Source organism: Salarias fasciatus, chromosome 5 (assembly GCF_902148845.1).
Source record: "Salarias fasciatus chromosome 5, fSalaFa1.1, whole genome shotgun sequence".
Classification (NCBI taxonomy): Eukaryota; Metazoa; Chordata; class Actinopteri; order Blenniiformes; family Blenniidae; genus Salarias; species Salarias fasciatus.
Window position 1 is genome coordinate 10,720,302 of NC_043749.1, and position 15,853 is coordinate 10,736,154.

The 15,853-nt window shown below is 40.5% G+C and overlaps 1 protein-coding gene across 1 annotated transcript; it reads right to left on the bottom strand.

Annotated features, from left to right (window-relative positions):
- Window positions 1–3,156: 3,156 nt before the first annotated feature.
- fmoda (fibromodulin a) lies at window positions 3,157–6,099 on the bottom strand. The gene is made up of 6 exons (XM_030091892.1): window positions 6,056–6,099; window positions 4,933–5,316; window positions 4,502–4,624; window positions 4,265–4,405; window positions 3,875–4,142; window positions 3,157–3,734 (listed from the first exon to the last, which is right to left on the bottom strand). The coding sequence occupies exons 2-6, from the start codon at window positions 5,293–5,295 to the stop codon at window positions 3,583–3,585; spliced, it is 1,047 nt and encodes a 348-aa protein (XP_029947752.1). The 5' UTR covers window positions 5,296–5,316; window positions 6,056–6,099; the 3' UTR covers window positions 3,157–3,582.
- Window positions 6,100–15,853: the final 9,754 nt, after the last annotated feature.

Consider the following 15,853-nt stretch of genomic DNA (forward strand, 5'->3'; position numbering starts at 1 on the left):
TAGATAGATAGATAGATAGATAGATAGTCTTACTTCATTGACCACAGCAGGATTTCCAATAGTTGAATCCTTAAAACTGCTCAAGCTGTGCTTCTTCATCTTGTTTCACCTGCTAGTTAGAACTCTACATTAATATTTCAAGGGACTCTAGCAGCTTCATTTAAAGTGTCTACTTCACACAAAAGTGAGAGATTATTGAACCAATCACCTCCCTTGGTCCGCCCCAGGAGGTGGGCGCGTGTGTTTCTTCAACTACAACAAACGCTACATGAAGGTGATGGAAGTTTCCATCGCACCCAGTCAGTCTCAGCTGGTTAGTGTCACTTTAAATGTTGTGTGATCACTGTTGCAGAACGTCACCGTCAGCCTCTTGGCGGCGTATTACTGATAAAGACACAGAGGAGTTGAGTCGTATCTCTTTCTCATTGTCTAGCGGTATGTGTTCACTCGTGTGACTCAAAGCAATACCGTCCCCGCGACTGCTGGGAGTGGTGCAATAAACAGAAATCATTAGGGGTCATTGATGCCTACACATAACGACAATACTTCTAAATTCTGAGCACCTCCTTTGAAGCCCCTCAATGGTAAAGTCTGAAGTCCACTGTCGCAAGTCCTGGGAACGACAGCTTATGCTTCTTTTTTCTTTTTTTTTTTTTGCATGGGTCAAAAGTTTCGTGTGCATTCTCTTAATTATTGATAGATGAGTGTCAGACATGAAGTGAATTAAATCAACAGGACTGTGAAGACTGGTTGCTTTGCAGAATTCAGCAATATCTTTAAAGCGTTGAGGTTTATCACTAATACCCCTACTTCCTCATGCGTGTGCTTTTGGGAGCTGTGAGTGTGAGTTTGTAGGATTTCTGTTCATTTTATTACATGGTTTTGACCTCATGGTTTGGCACACTAAATGAGGTGGTAAGTAAATAACTATTTCTTCATTACTACAGTCATTATGTAGATGTTTCAGGTATTTGTACTCTTCATCAGTAGTTATTTCTTTTATGAACTTAAGCTTTTCACCCCGACATCAACATCTTCAAGTTCCTCTACTGCCTTCACTGTTTAAACTCGTCCTAAAAATACTAAATATATAAGAAATACTAAGAGTGACTAAGTTACATCAATGATGGTTGAATGCCAGGACTTCCAGTTTCTATTTGAAAACTGAAAGTATTTCCAAGCTTTAATACATATTGCTTAGATTCAGAAAATGCTTTGATTTGTGACTCGACTAAACTTTGCTTGAAAACTGTTACTTTAAGTTCAACCATGATCCGTGACACTGCTAATGATTAAGCTGTAATGTCACTACTGGCAAACATAGCATTTCAAGAACAATGTCTCTGTGTGTGTGTGTGTGTGTGTGTGTGTGTGTGTGTGTGTGTGTGTGTGTGTGTGTGTGTGTGCGCGCGCGTGCACGCACATTCTTGTGTGCATGCACAATGCATATGTATGTGTGCATGCATGCGTGAATATGGCAACCCACAACCGCACCACCACCTCTTTCCTTTTCTTTTTTGCCTTCCGTAAGTATTTGTACTCGTATTCACCACTCCTGGGTCGAACTGATCAATGCCTGCTTTCAGTTGACCATTTAACCACATCAAGCAGAAGATTATATAATAATAAAAGATGCATACGGACTCTGATTACTCCTAAAAAATTGATTTAAAAAATGATGCAGACTGCTTGTAGCATGGATTGACCGTCTGATGATTAATTGTTGTGAGTTCACCCTCTCTCTTCAGAGTCACTCAGCTGCTACGGGTTTTATATGAAACAAACATGCTGAACGTAGCGAGGTCTGTGCTTGTAATCACTCCTGTCTGTTAGGTAAGTTGGGTTTTTTTTAGCTTTTAATGTTGGATCACAAGTTAACCAGCGACATGTGATTTAGGAGCCCTTCTCGACCCTCCCCCCATTCCACACATCGCCTCAGCGAGATCTCAAATGCGCTTTGAAAGTATAAATAAATGTCTGGAATTTCAGCAAAGAATTTTTTATTGTGAAAACAGAAGCTATTTTAAGGTTGTGAATCAGATGCATGAGGGCTATTCGTCATTTAATATGGTGTTACATTTTATTTCGTCTGCATTACATCATTGCGTTTTATTATTCTATTTTGTAATTACTCTTATCTGATTTTTTTTCCTTATGCACATTTCTAAAAAAATCAAGAGATCATGATCACTACAAAAACACATGTAATTTAATTTCTTTGTAAATAAATGATTAAAAGGGGGAAATGTAGCTTAAAATAATCATAAACCAAATTGATCTTGCTGAGTTTTTAGGGATAGTTTAATATGATTTCATTTGTAGAAATATTTCCCCTTTATGTACTCTATGTGATGACAGGCTTAAAAGTAGACAAAAACATTTAATTAGTTCAGTATCACAACAAGAGACTCTCTTATATCTATGACTCTTTTTTACTTTTTTTTTTTGTGCCACTATCAAGAGATTTCCCGGGAATCATGCAGCTTTTGTGGATTCACTCAGTCTGGAGCAGACGTGTCACTGTCAACCGTTTCATAGGCGGAGGACTCTGTTTTAAAAGCCTTCACTTCCAGTCATCCAATAACAGTGGGAGATATTAATGAGATAAGTGTTTAAAAACACACTGATTGTTTCATCTGAGGCTGTTTTCACAGAAATGTCAGTTTAACATTCGTTCCAGATGAGTGCGTCTTTTCTAGACAAATTGTCTTTCAGTCCAATAAACTGTCCACTCACAGTCAAAGGCAAGATCATTCAACTGCGCGCAGCTTTATGATGAAAGGACAGTAACCATTGTGTCAGATAAGATAAAGAAAAAAAGCACATCGATTATTTAAATAAATCCTGAACTTTATTTGGTTTGCAATGGGCTTAAGGACAAAAACCCTTTGTCACTATGATACACTCTATCCATGCAATGCTTACAGTAACGTACAGGAACACCACTCATATCTTATCAGCTACGGGAAAAGTATGAAGACATCTGTCACATGGAACTATTTTTGTTCGTCTCAGATAAAAGATGATTTCACTGCACAAAAAAAAATAAGATGTTGACGAAATTCCAGCACTTTTTGTATCCCAACGAAATAAGATGATTCATGCAGCATACATGATAGTGATTTTTGTTTTTACGTAATGTTAGATTATTTTTTAAATCATCAATGTAATAAACAGAACACTAAAAGGCATACAGGAAGAAAAACTAGTTTTGAGACGATAATAGAATATAAATGAGGTTAATCCTCAGGAAAGGCCTCAGGCGCTGAGGATTAATACACATGATTGATAAAATGAACTAGAAACATAAGTTGCTCTTTATTTGGGAAAAAAAAAATCTCATTGATACTCGTTCAAGGAATAAATCTAAAATGAATAAGCTAATGTGCAAAATAATTGATGCAATTTAGTTAAAACTACAAAGATGGATAAGGAGGCTTCTTCACAAGATGAAGAAGTCGGTCTTTTCTCAGGAGTAACTTTCCGACTATCTCACACCTCCTGCTGTGGTTTGGCATCAAGCTGCTTGTATTAAACTGAAGCTATGTTCACAAACGTGCTGTCAAAAAGTGTTTGAGACACTCAGATCTCGATGGTGGAGGCCTGGCGCAGGCAGAGCGTGGACTCTGAGGGGATGTCCTCTCGGCTGATCTCGTTCCCCTCCAGCCGCAGCGTTCTCAGCTTGGAGAAGTTTGTCACGTCCACCACACCACAGAAACTGCCCAAAGTGAACTCTACAGGAAGAATGAAAAAAACATAACTGATTGATATTCATTCTAAACATATTCAGTACATCTTGAAAACCACATTCTTTGTTAAAACTATTGTTTTCAATAAGTCAAGAAAATGAGTGGAATCCACTTCAGCCTCTGACCTTTGATCTGGTTGGCCTGCAGATAGAGGTGCTGCAGCGTGGAGCTGACGGTCGGGATTCTCTCCAGCTTGTTGAAGCTCAGGTCCAGCTCCACCAGCCCCGTCACGTTGAAGGCGTGCGGCGGGATGCCTTTGTCTGTCAGCTGGTTGTGCGCCATCCTGACGTACTGCAGCTGAGTGAAGCCGCCCAGGAAACCATCGGGCAGCGAGTCGATGGAGTTGGACTCCAGGTAGAGCTGGTGCAGATGTTCAGGGAGACCGTCAGGGACCTGCGCCAGTTAATGGACACACACACACACACACACATACACACACACACAAACACACACACAGCATTTTCATTGGTCAGGACCTCTCACCTCAACATTTGTAAACACAGATACACCGTTACCTTTGTCAGCTTGTTCCCGCTGATGTCCAGGAGTGTGAGAGACTTCAGCGGTTTCAGCGATGAGCCGATGTCTGTGAGAGCATTATCATGGAGATACAGGATCGTGAGGTTATCCATCCCCTCTAGGTCTGCAGGTGTTACCTAGGCAACCGTTGCAATCGTTTATTGTCCGACATCTCTCTCGGAGTGCAAGTAAACAGAGGACGGAGAACAACAGTGCCCACGGCCGCCGTTTACCTTTTCGATCTTGTTATGGTCGATCCTCAGGTCTCGCAGGGTGCGAGGCAGGCTTGGAGGAATGCTGCTCAGATTGTTGTGTTGCAGATATAAACGCTCAAGTGTCCCCAGCTTCGAAAATACCTGCAAAATGAAGAGGAGAACCCACTACTATCCGCATACTTCAACAGTAACTGCTCACTAGTTAATGAAATACAGGTTTGTTTCTGCTTGTGTTTTGCCAAATGAGAACTAGGAATGAGGGAGCAGGTGTATTAAAGACCTTAAAAACAAAAAATTCTAGACAAAGAAAAAAAAACACTTTTTCATTAATAAACAATAAAAAAAAGTTGGCCCAGTCTGCCAGCCATCTGACAATCATTTGGACCAGCATCACAGCTTCAGAGCCCACATGTGCGTCTGGAAATGCCCATAACCAGATGTAGGTGTACCTCCTTGCCAATGGCGTCGGACGCCAGCTGATTGTGATGCATCATGAGCCACACCAAGCTGGTGGCATTGGCCAGAGTGGCGTCCGGAATCGCCGTGATGGCGTTGTTTTGGAGGTACAGGTATTTGATGCGGGAGGAAATAGTTGGCATGGCTGTCAGGCCCCGCCCGTCACAGTACATGGCGACAGGGAAAGAGGGGGGGCAGTCGCACTCCTCCGGACACTCGGCGGCGGAAGCATCTGCCCGCAGGGACGCCGGATAGTACGACTGGGCCCTTGGTCCATACAGCCATCCCAGGGGGTCCCGTCGGGAGAGAGATACCGGGAGCAGGGCAGACAGGAGAAAGGCTATCACCAGACGCATGGTCAAAGACTCCGCTGTAGTCTGGCACAGGAAGACAAAGAGACACGGAGGCATGAACAGTCGAAAGAAGTGATTCACAAACTGTCCTGCTGCAGCTACTGACTGCACCCAAATGAACACTCATGGTTCTGCGTCCCAGCATATAGGAGGAGGGGGGGAAAAAAAACGTAATCCCTTTTCCAGATTCACTGATCTGTTTGTCTTTTCCAGGCTGAGGTGGAAACCTGGTGGCTCAGCAGGGCCGGTTCTGCAAGACGGTTACTTTGTAGTGAAAAGGATACAGAGAGTCCTTGTTTTTGTGTGATTACACTTTTTCTTCAAACATCATCAGTTCCACAGAGCAGAGTGAGCAAATGGTAAAACTGAACATTTTGTCTGAGTTCAGGAAACAAGATCCTGACGAAACCACTAAATTATCAAAAACTAGAACATTCATTACACCTCTGGAGAACAACCTGCTGTTCCTGCTACTCTCCATATCTGTAACTCCATGCCCTCAAATCTGACCTCCCTGATGAACGACCGAGGAGGCCACACAGATTCTGGATTTGCTTTAGAAGCAGCCGCATGCAGAGAGGCACATTTTTGGGGCTCTTACTCCACAGGAACACAAAAAACAGAAGAAGGAGGGAAAGCTATTTATCCTGTCAAATACTTCCAATTGCTAACCTTCAAATTTTTAAAAAATAACCGAATGAGGGCTCATTATGTACTGAACAAAAGAGCTCAGGCATGCTCACACACACGTGCACCCACCTACCTGCGGAGCAACACTGGCCCTCCTTGTCCCCTCTCTCAGACTCTGCTCAGAACTAGAGGGGACTCGGAGTAGATTTCACCCAACATTTCTCCCCCCTCCCTGCCTCCTTTCCGTTATGCCAGCCCCCTCTCCACCCCTGTGAGTCCCTCCACCCCCTTGTCCAGTCGCCTGCACCCCATTGTGTGTGTTCAGGAATGGCAGCAGCAGCAGCGACCCCCCCCCCCCCCCCCCCCCCCCCCCCCCCCCCGCCCCCCAGCCCACTCCCCACTCCAGAGCCTCTTCTTTCCATTAATGTGAATGATGTGTGGCTCTGAGGGATTGTTCCCATCTGTGGGGCTGCACACTCCAGTCAGTGAACCCCACTTCTTCACCACAATGAACCAGCCTGCAGATCTCAGTCTAGCTCTCTGCTTTGACATGTTACCTTTTTTTTTTTTCCTTGCATTTAAGTTTAAAAGAAAAAGAATTCAATAAAGGGAAAAACTAGCCTTTCCTCTTTTTTCTTTCTTTGAGTTTTGTATTAAGTTATAGAATCTCCAAATGGACCAACAAGTGGGTTGATTTCAAGAATCAGATCACTGAATCTCACTGAAATTTTTTTACTTTGGAGAAGGTGTTTTGCACCAGGGACATGTATAATAAGAAATATAAGAATTTGAAAGTTGTTGCTTTCCCAGGTTAAACACAGTTGGTCAGTGTGGAAGGTAAAGACGGTCTGTATGAACTTGAGTTTTCTCATGCGGCTTAAACTGCGATTCCGTCACCTGATGTCCTTACGGCTTGTACTCATTGACCTGAAGCTCTTCTCGCTCCTGTAATTATTACTGCAGAGAGAAGAGGCTGCTGTAGATGCTTAACTAATTAACTCACAGTGTTGGTTTAAGGTCAACTCTGGAATAAAAAAGTACGCGATATAAAACATTATCTTAAAGGAACATGAAACCTCATCAAACGCAAAGAAACTGTTAAGGTAAATAAAAAATAAATAAATAAAAAAATAAAAAAAAAACCCAGGAATCATTTTATTGTTTCATGCGATGGCTGGGCTCACCATCTGACAGGCAACAGATATATCACAAAGGTCAAAACGTCCTTTTAAAGTCCAGACTTTGCACCATATTAAATATGTATAATTTGAATGCTGACGGTGTAATAAACCTGGAATATAACAGGGAGGTTTCTGCAGAGCATGGCAGTTCAGCACTGGACAGAAAACACAAACTCAATATCTGGAACTGCACAGTTAAGTTAAAAAAGAGAAGTAGAGGCAGACGCTAGATGAAGTGAAGCTTCATCAGTTCTCCTGCTCCAGCTCTGATGAATGCCAGTAAATGATGTCCTGTCGATCCCTGTTGTTTCTCAGGTGAAGACAAACGCTTCAGAGATTCATCAGAATACAGGTTCTCAAGTGGTTTGGTTTTTTTTCTAAAGCTGTGTTTGTACTGCTGCACGTTCCGGTAACAAACCAGTAGAAGTAGAAAACAAACACTTGTTAAAGCACATCTGCACAGGCTGAAGTAGTCAGATCTGAACTAATAATAACAACTATTTATTGATTCTATCTGTATATGGAGCAACATTCATCAGTTTCAGGTATTGTTCAAGTGGATTATCTTGATCATGTATAAAACAAAATACGACAGCACTCAGCGTCTTGATTAGAAAAAGACTCCCCTGCCAAAGAGAAAGTCTCGTACTCCGAGTGGGTCCGACTCCAACAACCTTACATCTTGTAAAGGGTTAAATGAAAACATGTGTGACAGTCTTAGTTTTGTCTGCCTGGTCTGAATGTGGGCCTCTTCCTGTGTCTGTATTTTCTCTCCAACTGCAGCCCCGTCTGAACCAGTGAGCTCGGATTTATCTCTCATTCCTCCACACAGTTTCTTTCATCTCTCTCTTTTATCTTATAATGAGATGAAGCGGTGCGTGAGGTTAGTGGGCAAATGAATGGTTTTGTTTTGGTGTTTTCTGTCAGAAAGGTCACCATCTTCAGCAGTTCAGTTTCACTCTCTGCATTGATTTCTCAACTTTCACTTCACTGATCGTCTCTGTGCGAATGTATGACTGATAATGTGGTCTATAAACTGGCCAAGTTAACCTCCTTATGAATTAAAACCATTGACTGAAAACAGACTGAAATGTGCATTTGGTAATAAAAATGAAAAACTCTTCTGCACTCCCTGAATGTAAAGTCACACTCTCTGCAGTCTTAAATTACTCTACCTTCAGCCAAAATTAATTTATAGAGCTGCTTTCATTCGCTGTTTTCTCTTTTCCATGCAACCCTGCCTTGGTTTAACATACAGAAATAGGTGCGGGGGAAAAAATCTTCCCGAAGCTGAAATATTCTCACATCCAGCCATCTCCTTTACTCTCTTCCCCCTGTGGAGATGAAGCTGGAAAATATTGCACTTGAAGCAATTGAAGCACTTACTAATGGTTTCTGTCTTATGTCTGAATTCTTGCTTGTGTTGTACGTCGCTTTGGACAAAAGCGTCTGCTAAATGAAACTGTAGAATCGTAGAAATAACTCAGCATGAATTAAACCCCAGACAGCCTTCCAGTAGATCTATCGCCGAGAGATAACGCAGATAAACAAAGAATCATCTGTGCGCACATTATCACTTACAGTCACTGATTAACCTAACACGTACGGCTGAGAGAGGAAGCCAGAGTGGAAAAAACCCAGACAACCACAGGCATAACATGCAGCGTCTTCACAGAAGGTTCAGTTGGTTCAGATTCAAATCCAGTTTCACAATGTCTGTCTATACACCAGGAATGGTTCGCATTATTAATCACTGTCAGTTGGCCAAGAGCTTATTGTTTTTGTGTGCGGTCTCTGCCCAGATGTTGCAGAGTATCAATAAAACCTGAGTGTGAAAACCCATCAGTCCATCTGATACATCCCGTCATCCAGCATTGCAGACTTCCCATACAGGTCAGTCCCATAGCAGTCGGGAGAAAGACAGAAAGACAGACAGCCGCACAACACTCACATTCACAGAAATGGGCAATTTAGAGTCAGCAGTCACCCACAAATCATGTTTTTAGATTGTGTCAGGACAGGGCAGAAGCAGGAGGAAAGCCACTCCAGCACAGGGTGGGAAAAAATGCATTTTTCAGAAGAAGGCATAAATATTTATCCTGTGACACGAACCGCTACATCACAAGGATGGATGTTTTAAAAAGAATTAACTTACTGAGATTGCTTACAAAAATGTGGATGAACTAATGAAATTTAAAAAAAAAAAAAAAAAAAAAAAAAAAAAAACATTATTGTTAATGAAAACATCGGGGCCTCCTCAATGCTACGACACAGTCTTCAGTGTTCAATGTTCGTACAAAGCTTTGCTCAACTAACTGCCTTCTGGTTCTTGGAGCTGTTTTCTAGGAAGAGTCCTCAGTATGAATCTTTTCAGAATTATATTTACTGAAATACAGACACGGCACTTTAAATCTCCTACAAAGCTTTTGAAATACTACATTAGATCTGCTTATGATATATATATCACACACACACACACACACACACACACACACACACACACACACACACACACACACACACACACACACACACACACACAAAAACAGTTGTGTAAATTGGCTGGGTGCCTTGCACATGTTTTCCAGGATGGTTCTTACTCATTGCAGCCATTGTGTCCAATGTCTGAGAGTAATAGGTTTTATAGCTGACACCAATAAAGGGGGAGAAGAAAGAACCAGATGTCTGCAGCGCATTACAGCTGTGATGGAGAACGGTTTTAAAGCACTCTCCTCTGTTGTGTTGATGAGTGGTGAGTGTACAGAAATCTTTTTTTTTGGCATTCTCATATTATAGCTGTAGGTGAGGCAGGTAATTCCTTGTAATGTAACTGCTGAGAAAAACCTGTAACCTGCAGCGTCTCTTCCACAATAATGAAGACATGAGAGCCGTCTCAGGTATGATGCAACAGGATTTGTAGTTTCTGTGATGAAATTCCTCCTACATGCAGTGGAATTAGTGAGAATTTCAGATGAACCGCAGCAACAGTCATCAGCAGGTCCGCGCGTCGACGCCGTTCTGTTGAAATCTCTTTGATAAGGCAGCGATCATCTGAGCTGCAGATTTGATATTTGTGCTTGATAAAGTAATCAAATAGCTGTACTGTAATAAAACATTTTGTTGTTGTTGTAGTGTGGCCCTCAGCAGAAACTCAAAAAAGGAAGGAATGTGCAAAAGTGGGTGTCATTTCCTACAGTAACACATCCGTAGAGTTTCAACACACTGGGTTGGTAATTTGAGCCTGTGTAATTTGTAAGTAATGTTACTATTAATATTTCATTCAGACAAATGTTTGCAACCCTGCTACGAGCCGCAGTTTAATCCAAGGTGGAACATTCCAAATGCTGCATCTCGTGTTGTAATTGTGGAAAGCTTGTGATGACATGCACAGCCTGTCGGCTGTTGAAATTGTCATGAAGTCATGCATACAAACACAAAAAAAGTGTTGGTTTGTTTTTTTGTTTTTTGATTATTTTAATTGAGTCCCCTGGATTAAGCTGAGGCAGTAGACCAGGGGTCTGTGACCTGCAGCTCTGGAGCCACATGTGGCTCTTCAGTCCCTCTGCAGTGGCTCCATGAAGCTTTCAGAAAATTTAACTTGGTTTTATTATAGCAACACACCACAGTACATTCCAGAATGATCAGTCACTCTTGGTTCAAAAGGGATTCAAAAAAAGGTACAAGTAAAACTGGAAAAAATTGCTTAAACCACAAGAAATGGAGGGAAAAAAATAAAGCGGCTTAAAATCACTGAAATGTCTAGAATTTCTTAAAAGAAAATTTAATATAGTTGGAAAAAGCACGTCAAACCGCTTAAAAAGAGGTAAAATGATTAAAACTGCTAAAATTTCAAAATTGTCAGCAAAAAAGAACCTTGAAAAGAGGAGCAAGACTATTAAAATCAGATACCAAAATAGGTTAAATGTTATAAAATATTCTCTATTCTGACTTGCAGTTAATACTTCACAAATGCATCATGATAGCATATAGTTTTTGTAGATGCATCAAAACTATACATGAAACTTCATGAGCTGTCTCATTTTAAAGGTTAAATGTGTTTTGCGGCTCCAGACCAGCTCGACTTGGTGCAAAATATATTAAAAAAAAAAAAAAATTAAAGGCTCTTTTGGTCATAAAGGTTGTAGACCCCTGCACTAGACAGAGCGAATATCTACCACGTGGAGAAAGCACTGCAAACTTATGAGAGCTGAATCAAGGTGCAGCAGGAGCAGCTACTGTCAGCAAATTTGTGCAAGGAGCTTTTATCTGAATATCAGTCATGCGTACTGGACGTCGCGGCTGCCAACTCTTCTTTAACAAGTGCAGGGAGACGTTTTATGTTCAAATTATTGTAGCTCTCTAAAAGTGGGCTTGTTCTGCAATAACTGCGGGAGTTTATGAAGCTGTGAAATTGCTTAATTTGCAGTTCTGATAGTTCGAATTCTGTAGTTTAAAAAATAAGATGATATTTTGACTGTGTGCAAAACCAGTGTGAGCATGAGGCCGGAGGGCCTGCCGCTAACAGCACCGTTCAGTGCTTTAGCTGTGATTTCATCTTTCACATAAACTCCAACTTAAAACACATCTCAGTCTTTAAACGTTCCCAATAAAACATGTGATTTTTCTTTCTTTATGAGATGGCGAGGCAGTTAACCTCAGCTGGTTTCAGGACAGGAGAGATAACAGATCTATGCAAACAACATTAAAAAAAAAAATAGCGAAGATGGAGCTGATATAATTCAGAGAGGGAGGCAGTAACCCGAGCACTTCAAAGCGAGAGGTCAAGGAGAACACTTCTGGGAAGATACAAACACGTCCAGCCCTCCCTTCTCGCCCGCTCGTCTGAAGTGTGGGTCGCGAGCAACGCCGGGCTGGGATCAGGAGATCAGAGGACCCGGCCCTCTCAGCCAGGCTGTGAACTCCTCACAGGAATGTCACATAAATTCTCTTTATGAAATTGCTTCTTTGGGTTCCCATCTACAGCATAAATCAGCAAAAATGAAAAAAAAAATTTTTTTACAGAACAAATTGTGTGTTATTTGCAGAAAGGTATCACATCAATACTCACTTTGTGTTGAAGACGGAGAGTTGCAGTCGATTGTATTCTGCATTGCATTCAGATGTTTTGTCATCTGGCTGCCATACTGATTCATGTGGACCTGATAAATATGCAACAATACAAAAATGCAGAGTTGATACTCAGCAGTTCATCTCGTAAAAACGTTGTTCCAGAGAAGGATAAAGGAGGAAAAAGACACAACAACAACATCAGAACACAGCAGAGAAACAGTCAGTAAAGCCTGAAGTTTTGTGATACGTGGCAGTCGTGATCTTTCATGATAACTACACACTCTGTCCCTCATTTCCTGGACAATAAGCCCCACTTTAACCTTTTATTATGGGAGATTTTGGAGAGGGAACATGACAACGCTCGCTTTTTCATCCTGTACAAAGAGGATCGCATACAACAAAGCGCGAGCAGTCCAACGAGAGACGACCAAAAAATATGAATGCTCCATTCATCCCAGCCTGTTTGTGTTATTCTCTAGTCTTTAGGCAAAGCACAAAGAGAGTTCTCCAATCTATACGTCACCTAACAACAGAGGAAAACTGTCTCAGTATGTTACAAACAGAGACAGATGTTCTCCTGAATATGAGCAACATGATGCAAATACATGAGATCAGAAACTTTGCTGGTGAGTCGGTTGGTTTAAAGTAGAAATCTGTGAGAAGGAAAATGGACTGTAATTTACTTAAAATACTGCAAAATACAAATCGGTCCTTAAATATGGAAATACTATTTAATGTACATGAATTTACAAAATGAATGGAAGAAACAAAGCTACACTTCACAGGTTTTGCACCTCCTCTCCTCCCAGCCTTAAACAGGCGCTAATGCAAAACTGATTCTTGTCTCAGTAATATAATTCCGATCAATATTCTGTATACTTCCTAAAATGGGAGACTGAAGTGGATGAATTTTAGAAAATATGGCAGAAATGTTGGTGTTTTTAAGATGTGGCTGCTTCAGGTAACTTGAACCGTGGCACCCCGGGGCAAAGGGGCAGAAAAACCATGGGATGGAAAGCAGATGTCCAAGAAGACACACATGCATAATTCACACACAGATGTTCAAGATTACACCGCGTGGAGCGTCTCTGCTGCTTCTCATGTAGATAAAAGCAGCTGATTTGAGTGAGAAGAGATATTTAAATCACCAGATTCGCAATACACTGCATGTAAAGAAGCAATTTATGAGTTTCACTGACATGACAGATAAAAATACTTACTTGTCTTTATTTATTGCTGTTTTATGAAAACTAATGTACTTGCTGGTTTTATTATGTTGAGCTGAGCTGAGTGAGCTGTTGAAGATTGAGCCCACAGCGCCCTCTCGTGTAAGTGGTAGGAAGTGAGAGAAAGTGAGTGAATAAGAAAGTAATCTGAGAAATGTAATCTCAGCATGTAATCTGATCCCAAAAAACATGAAACTTCTAAGTTAAAGTAACACTTTAACTTTCGTCTCATTTTGAGTCTAGTCTGAGGGATCTATTTTGTCCATATTATCTATTTTTTGTTGTTCTTCTACATACAGCATATGTGACAATAAAACTGACTTTGACTTTGACTTGAAAAAAGAAAAACGGGGTTAAAATTAAATTCTGAAATTATGAATATCAATGTTGTGAAGTGGCTCTGATCGCTGTATTTGATTTAAGAAATATTCTGTACAGATTTGTAATTTTCCTATGCATTTTTCCCACCGTTGGAGCATTTTGTCATATTTAAGCATGAAGAACTTTGATCCTTATTCTGAAAATGTATCCACCGTCAAACAGCAAAATTAAATAAAGTAAGAGATCAATCATCAATAAAAGGTCAGAGATTCTGACAAATATTTGCTAAAATAAACAGAATATCCAATAATAATGACAATCGGATGTATAAAGCAGCTGCATTCCTTAAAAATGTTAATAACAAGACCTCGTGTGAAACAGAAGTTTCTGCTTCCACTGTTGTGTGAATTCTAGAACTGGACGAGTTGAACCGAGGAGCTGGGCTGTCTTGAGCGTGTCTCTACAGCATCTCAGCAGCTTGAGGATGTGCTCGCCAAACAGGTTGGGTGCTGCCAGGTACAGCAGACTTCTGCTAAAAGGAATTATCATGAGAACAAGATGACTCATTCACACACATTAAGCGATTAATCACATCAAGCCTGAAATGTCAGATCGACGTGACAGTAATATAGAACCTTTTCTGGGTTTAGAGGAAGTCTGTAAAGATCATTACTTTCACACGAAATCAACAAGAGATGAATTTTTCTTTTAGCATGCTGTTTGAGGAATATCTTATATTGAACATGTTGCTTTGTGTGAGAAAACAATGATGATGAACTGCAGCAAATTCATCCAGAGCTCTTTAGACATTGGACTTTTCACCGTTTTATTCATCTGATTTTCATGAATCGTGGCAGCATTATTTCTTTAATCTTTAAAGCGATTGGCTGTAACCCACTGGATTACAGGTACTTCTTTAAAATTGTGAAGTTAGTACTAGTCAATGAAAACAAACAGTGACTAGTTGCTATGAGAAACAACATATGTATTACTTTTTATGGTTGTTATTAATTAGAATGTCTTTGTGTATATATTAGGAAAAAATCCCAAACTGTGGTTTATTATTCAGATCCATAAAGGCCTCACAGCTGCAGTGGAAACAGGATAAGAGGAGAGAGAAACAGCAGTGCCACAACTCCTCTAATGTACAACAAAAGTAAATAGAGTAAGTAGAGTAATTACACCAGTGTTACTAATAGATTACTGACAAACGTAATGCTGTTGAAGAAAACAACACACTGCTGTTGTGATATATTGTTTGGTAAAAGTTGTAGTTTGATGAAGACGAACAAGCAATATGTAAAATGTTGTTATATATGAAATTTAAAAAAGCATATCTGAGCATATTTATGTGGGAAAAGTTGTGAAATGAAAACCTTGCTGTAGCGGTCTTTACACAGTGTTGTGTGTTTGAATTTGACCTGGAAGCTTCTCGTCTGAAGTTTCTATATATTTCCTTGGAAGCGATGGGTTTTTCTAAGGTATTAAAGAAACACACAAGGCTATCTGAATGCAAATTAAAGTGTGAGTTCATCACGTCGGTTCACACTGGATGTCTTACTATTTGGAGAATGTCTGCAGCGTTCAGATTCGCTGACATCAAACCTGGAGCACAACCAGTGATTTATGTGCATCTCTTTTATTTATTTATTTTTTAACATAACCACAACAAAGTATACATTCGAGACTTTGTGTGAGCTTGCTTGGTAACCGACAAATGAATCACTGCATTGCAGGCGTAAACAGGACGTGCTTGATGTTTTTAAAGACCTTTAACATTTCATTAGGAAACATTTCCATCAGTTCAGAACATCAGGCCATTCAGGCAATCAGCAGACAGATGCAGACTCACGCAGGCACATATATGGCCACCTTAGAGACTCCAAGTAATCTAGAAAGCATGCATTTGGTAGTTTGGAAGAAGCGAGAAAGCCAAGAAATAAATAAATACATAATCAAAGACAAAATGCCTCATGTTTAGATTCATTAAAGTATTTATGTTTCCAGTTTTTCCAATATAAACTCAAACGGGGAACTCCTCTCACAGTGTGTCAAGATGCTACATTCTGGGAGTGGTTTACACGCACATGCTTTTGTTTATGGTAAAAGTAAATATTGGAAATCCCATTGTGA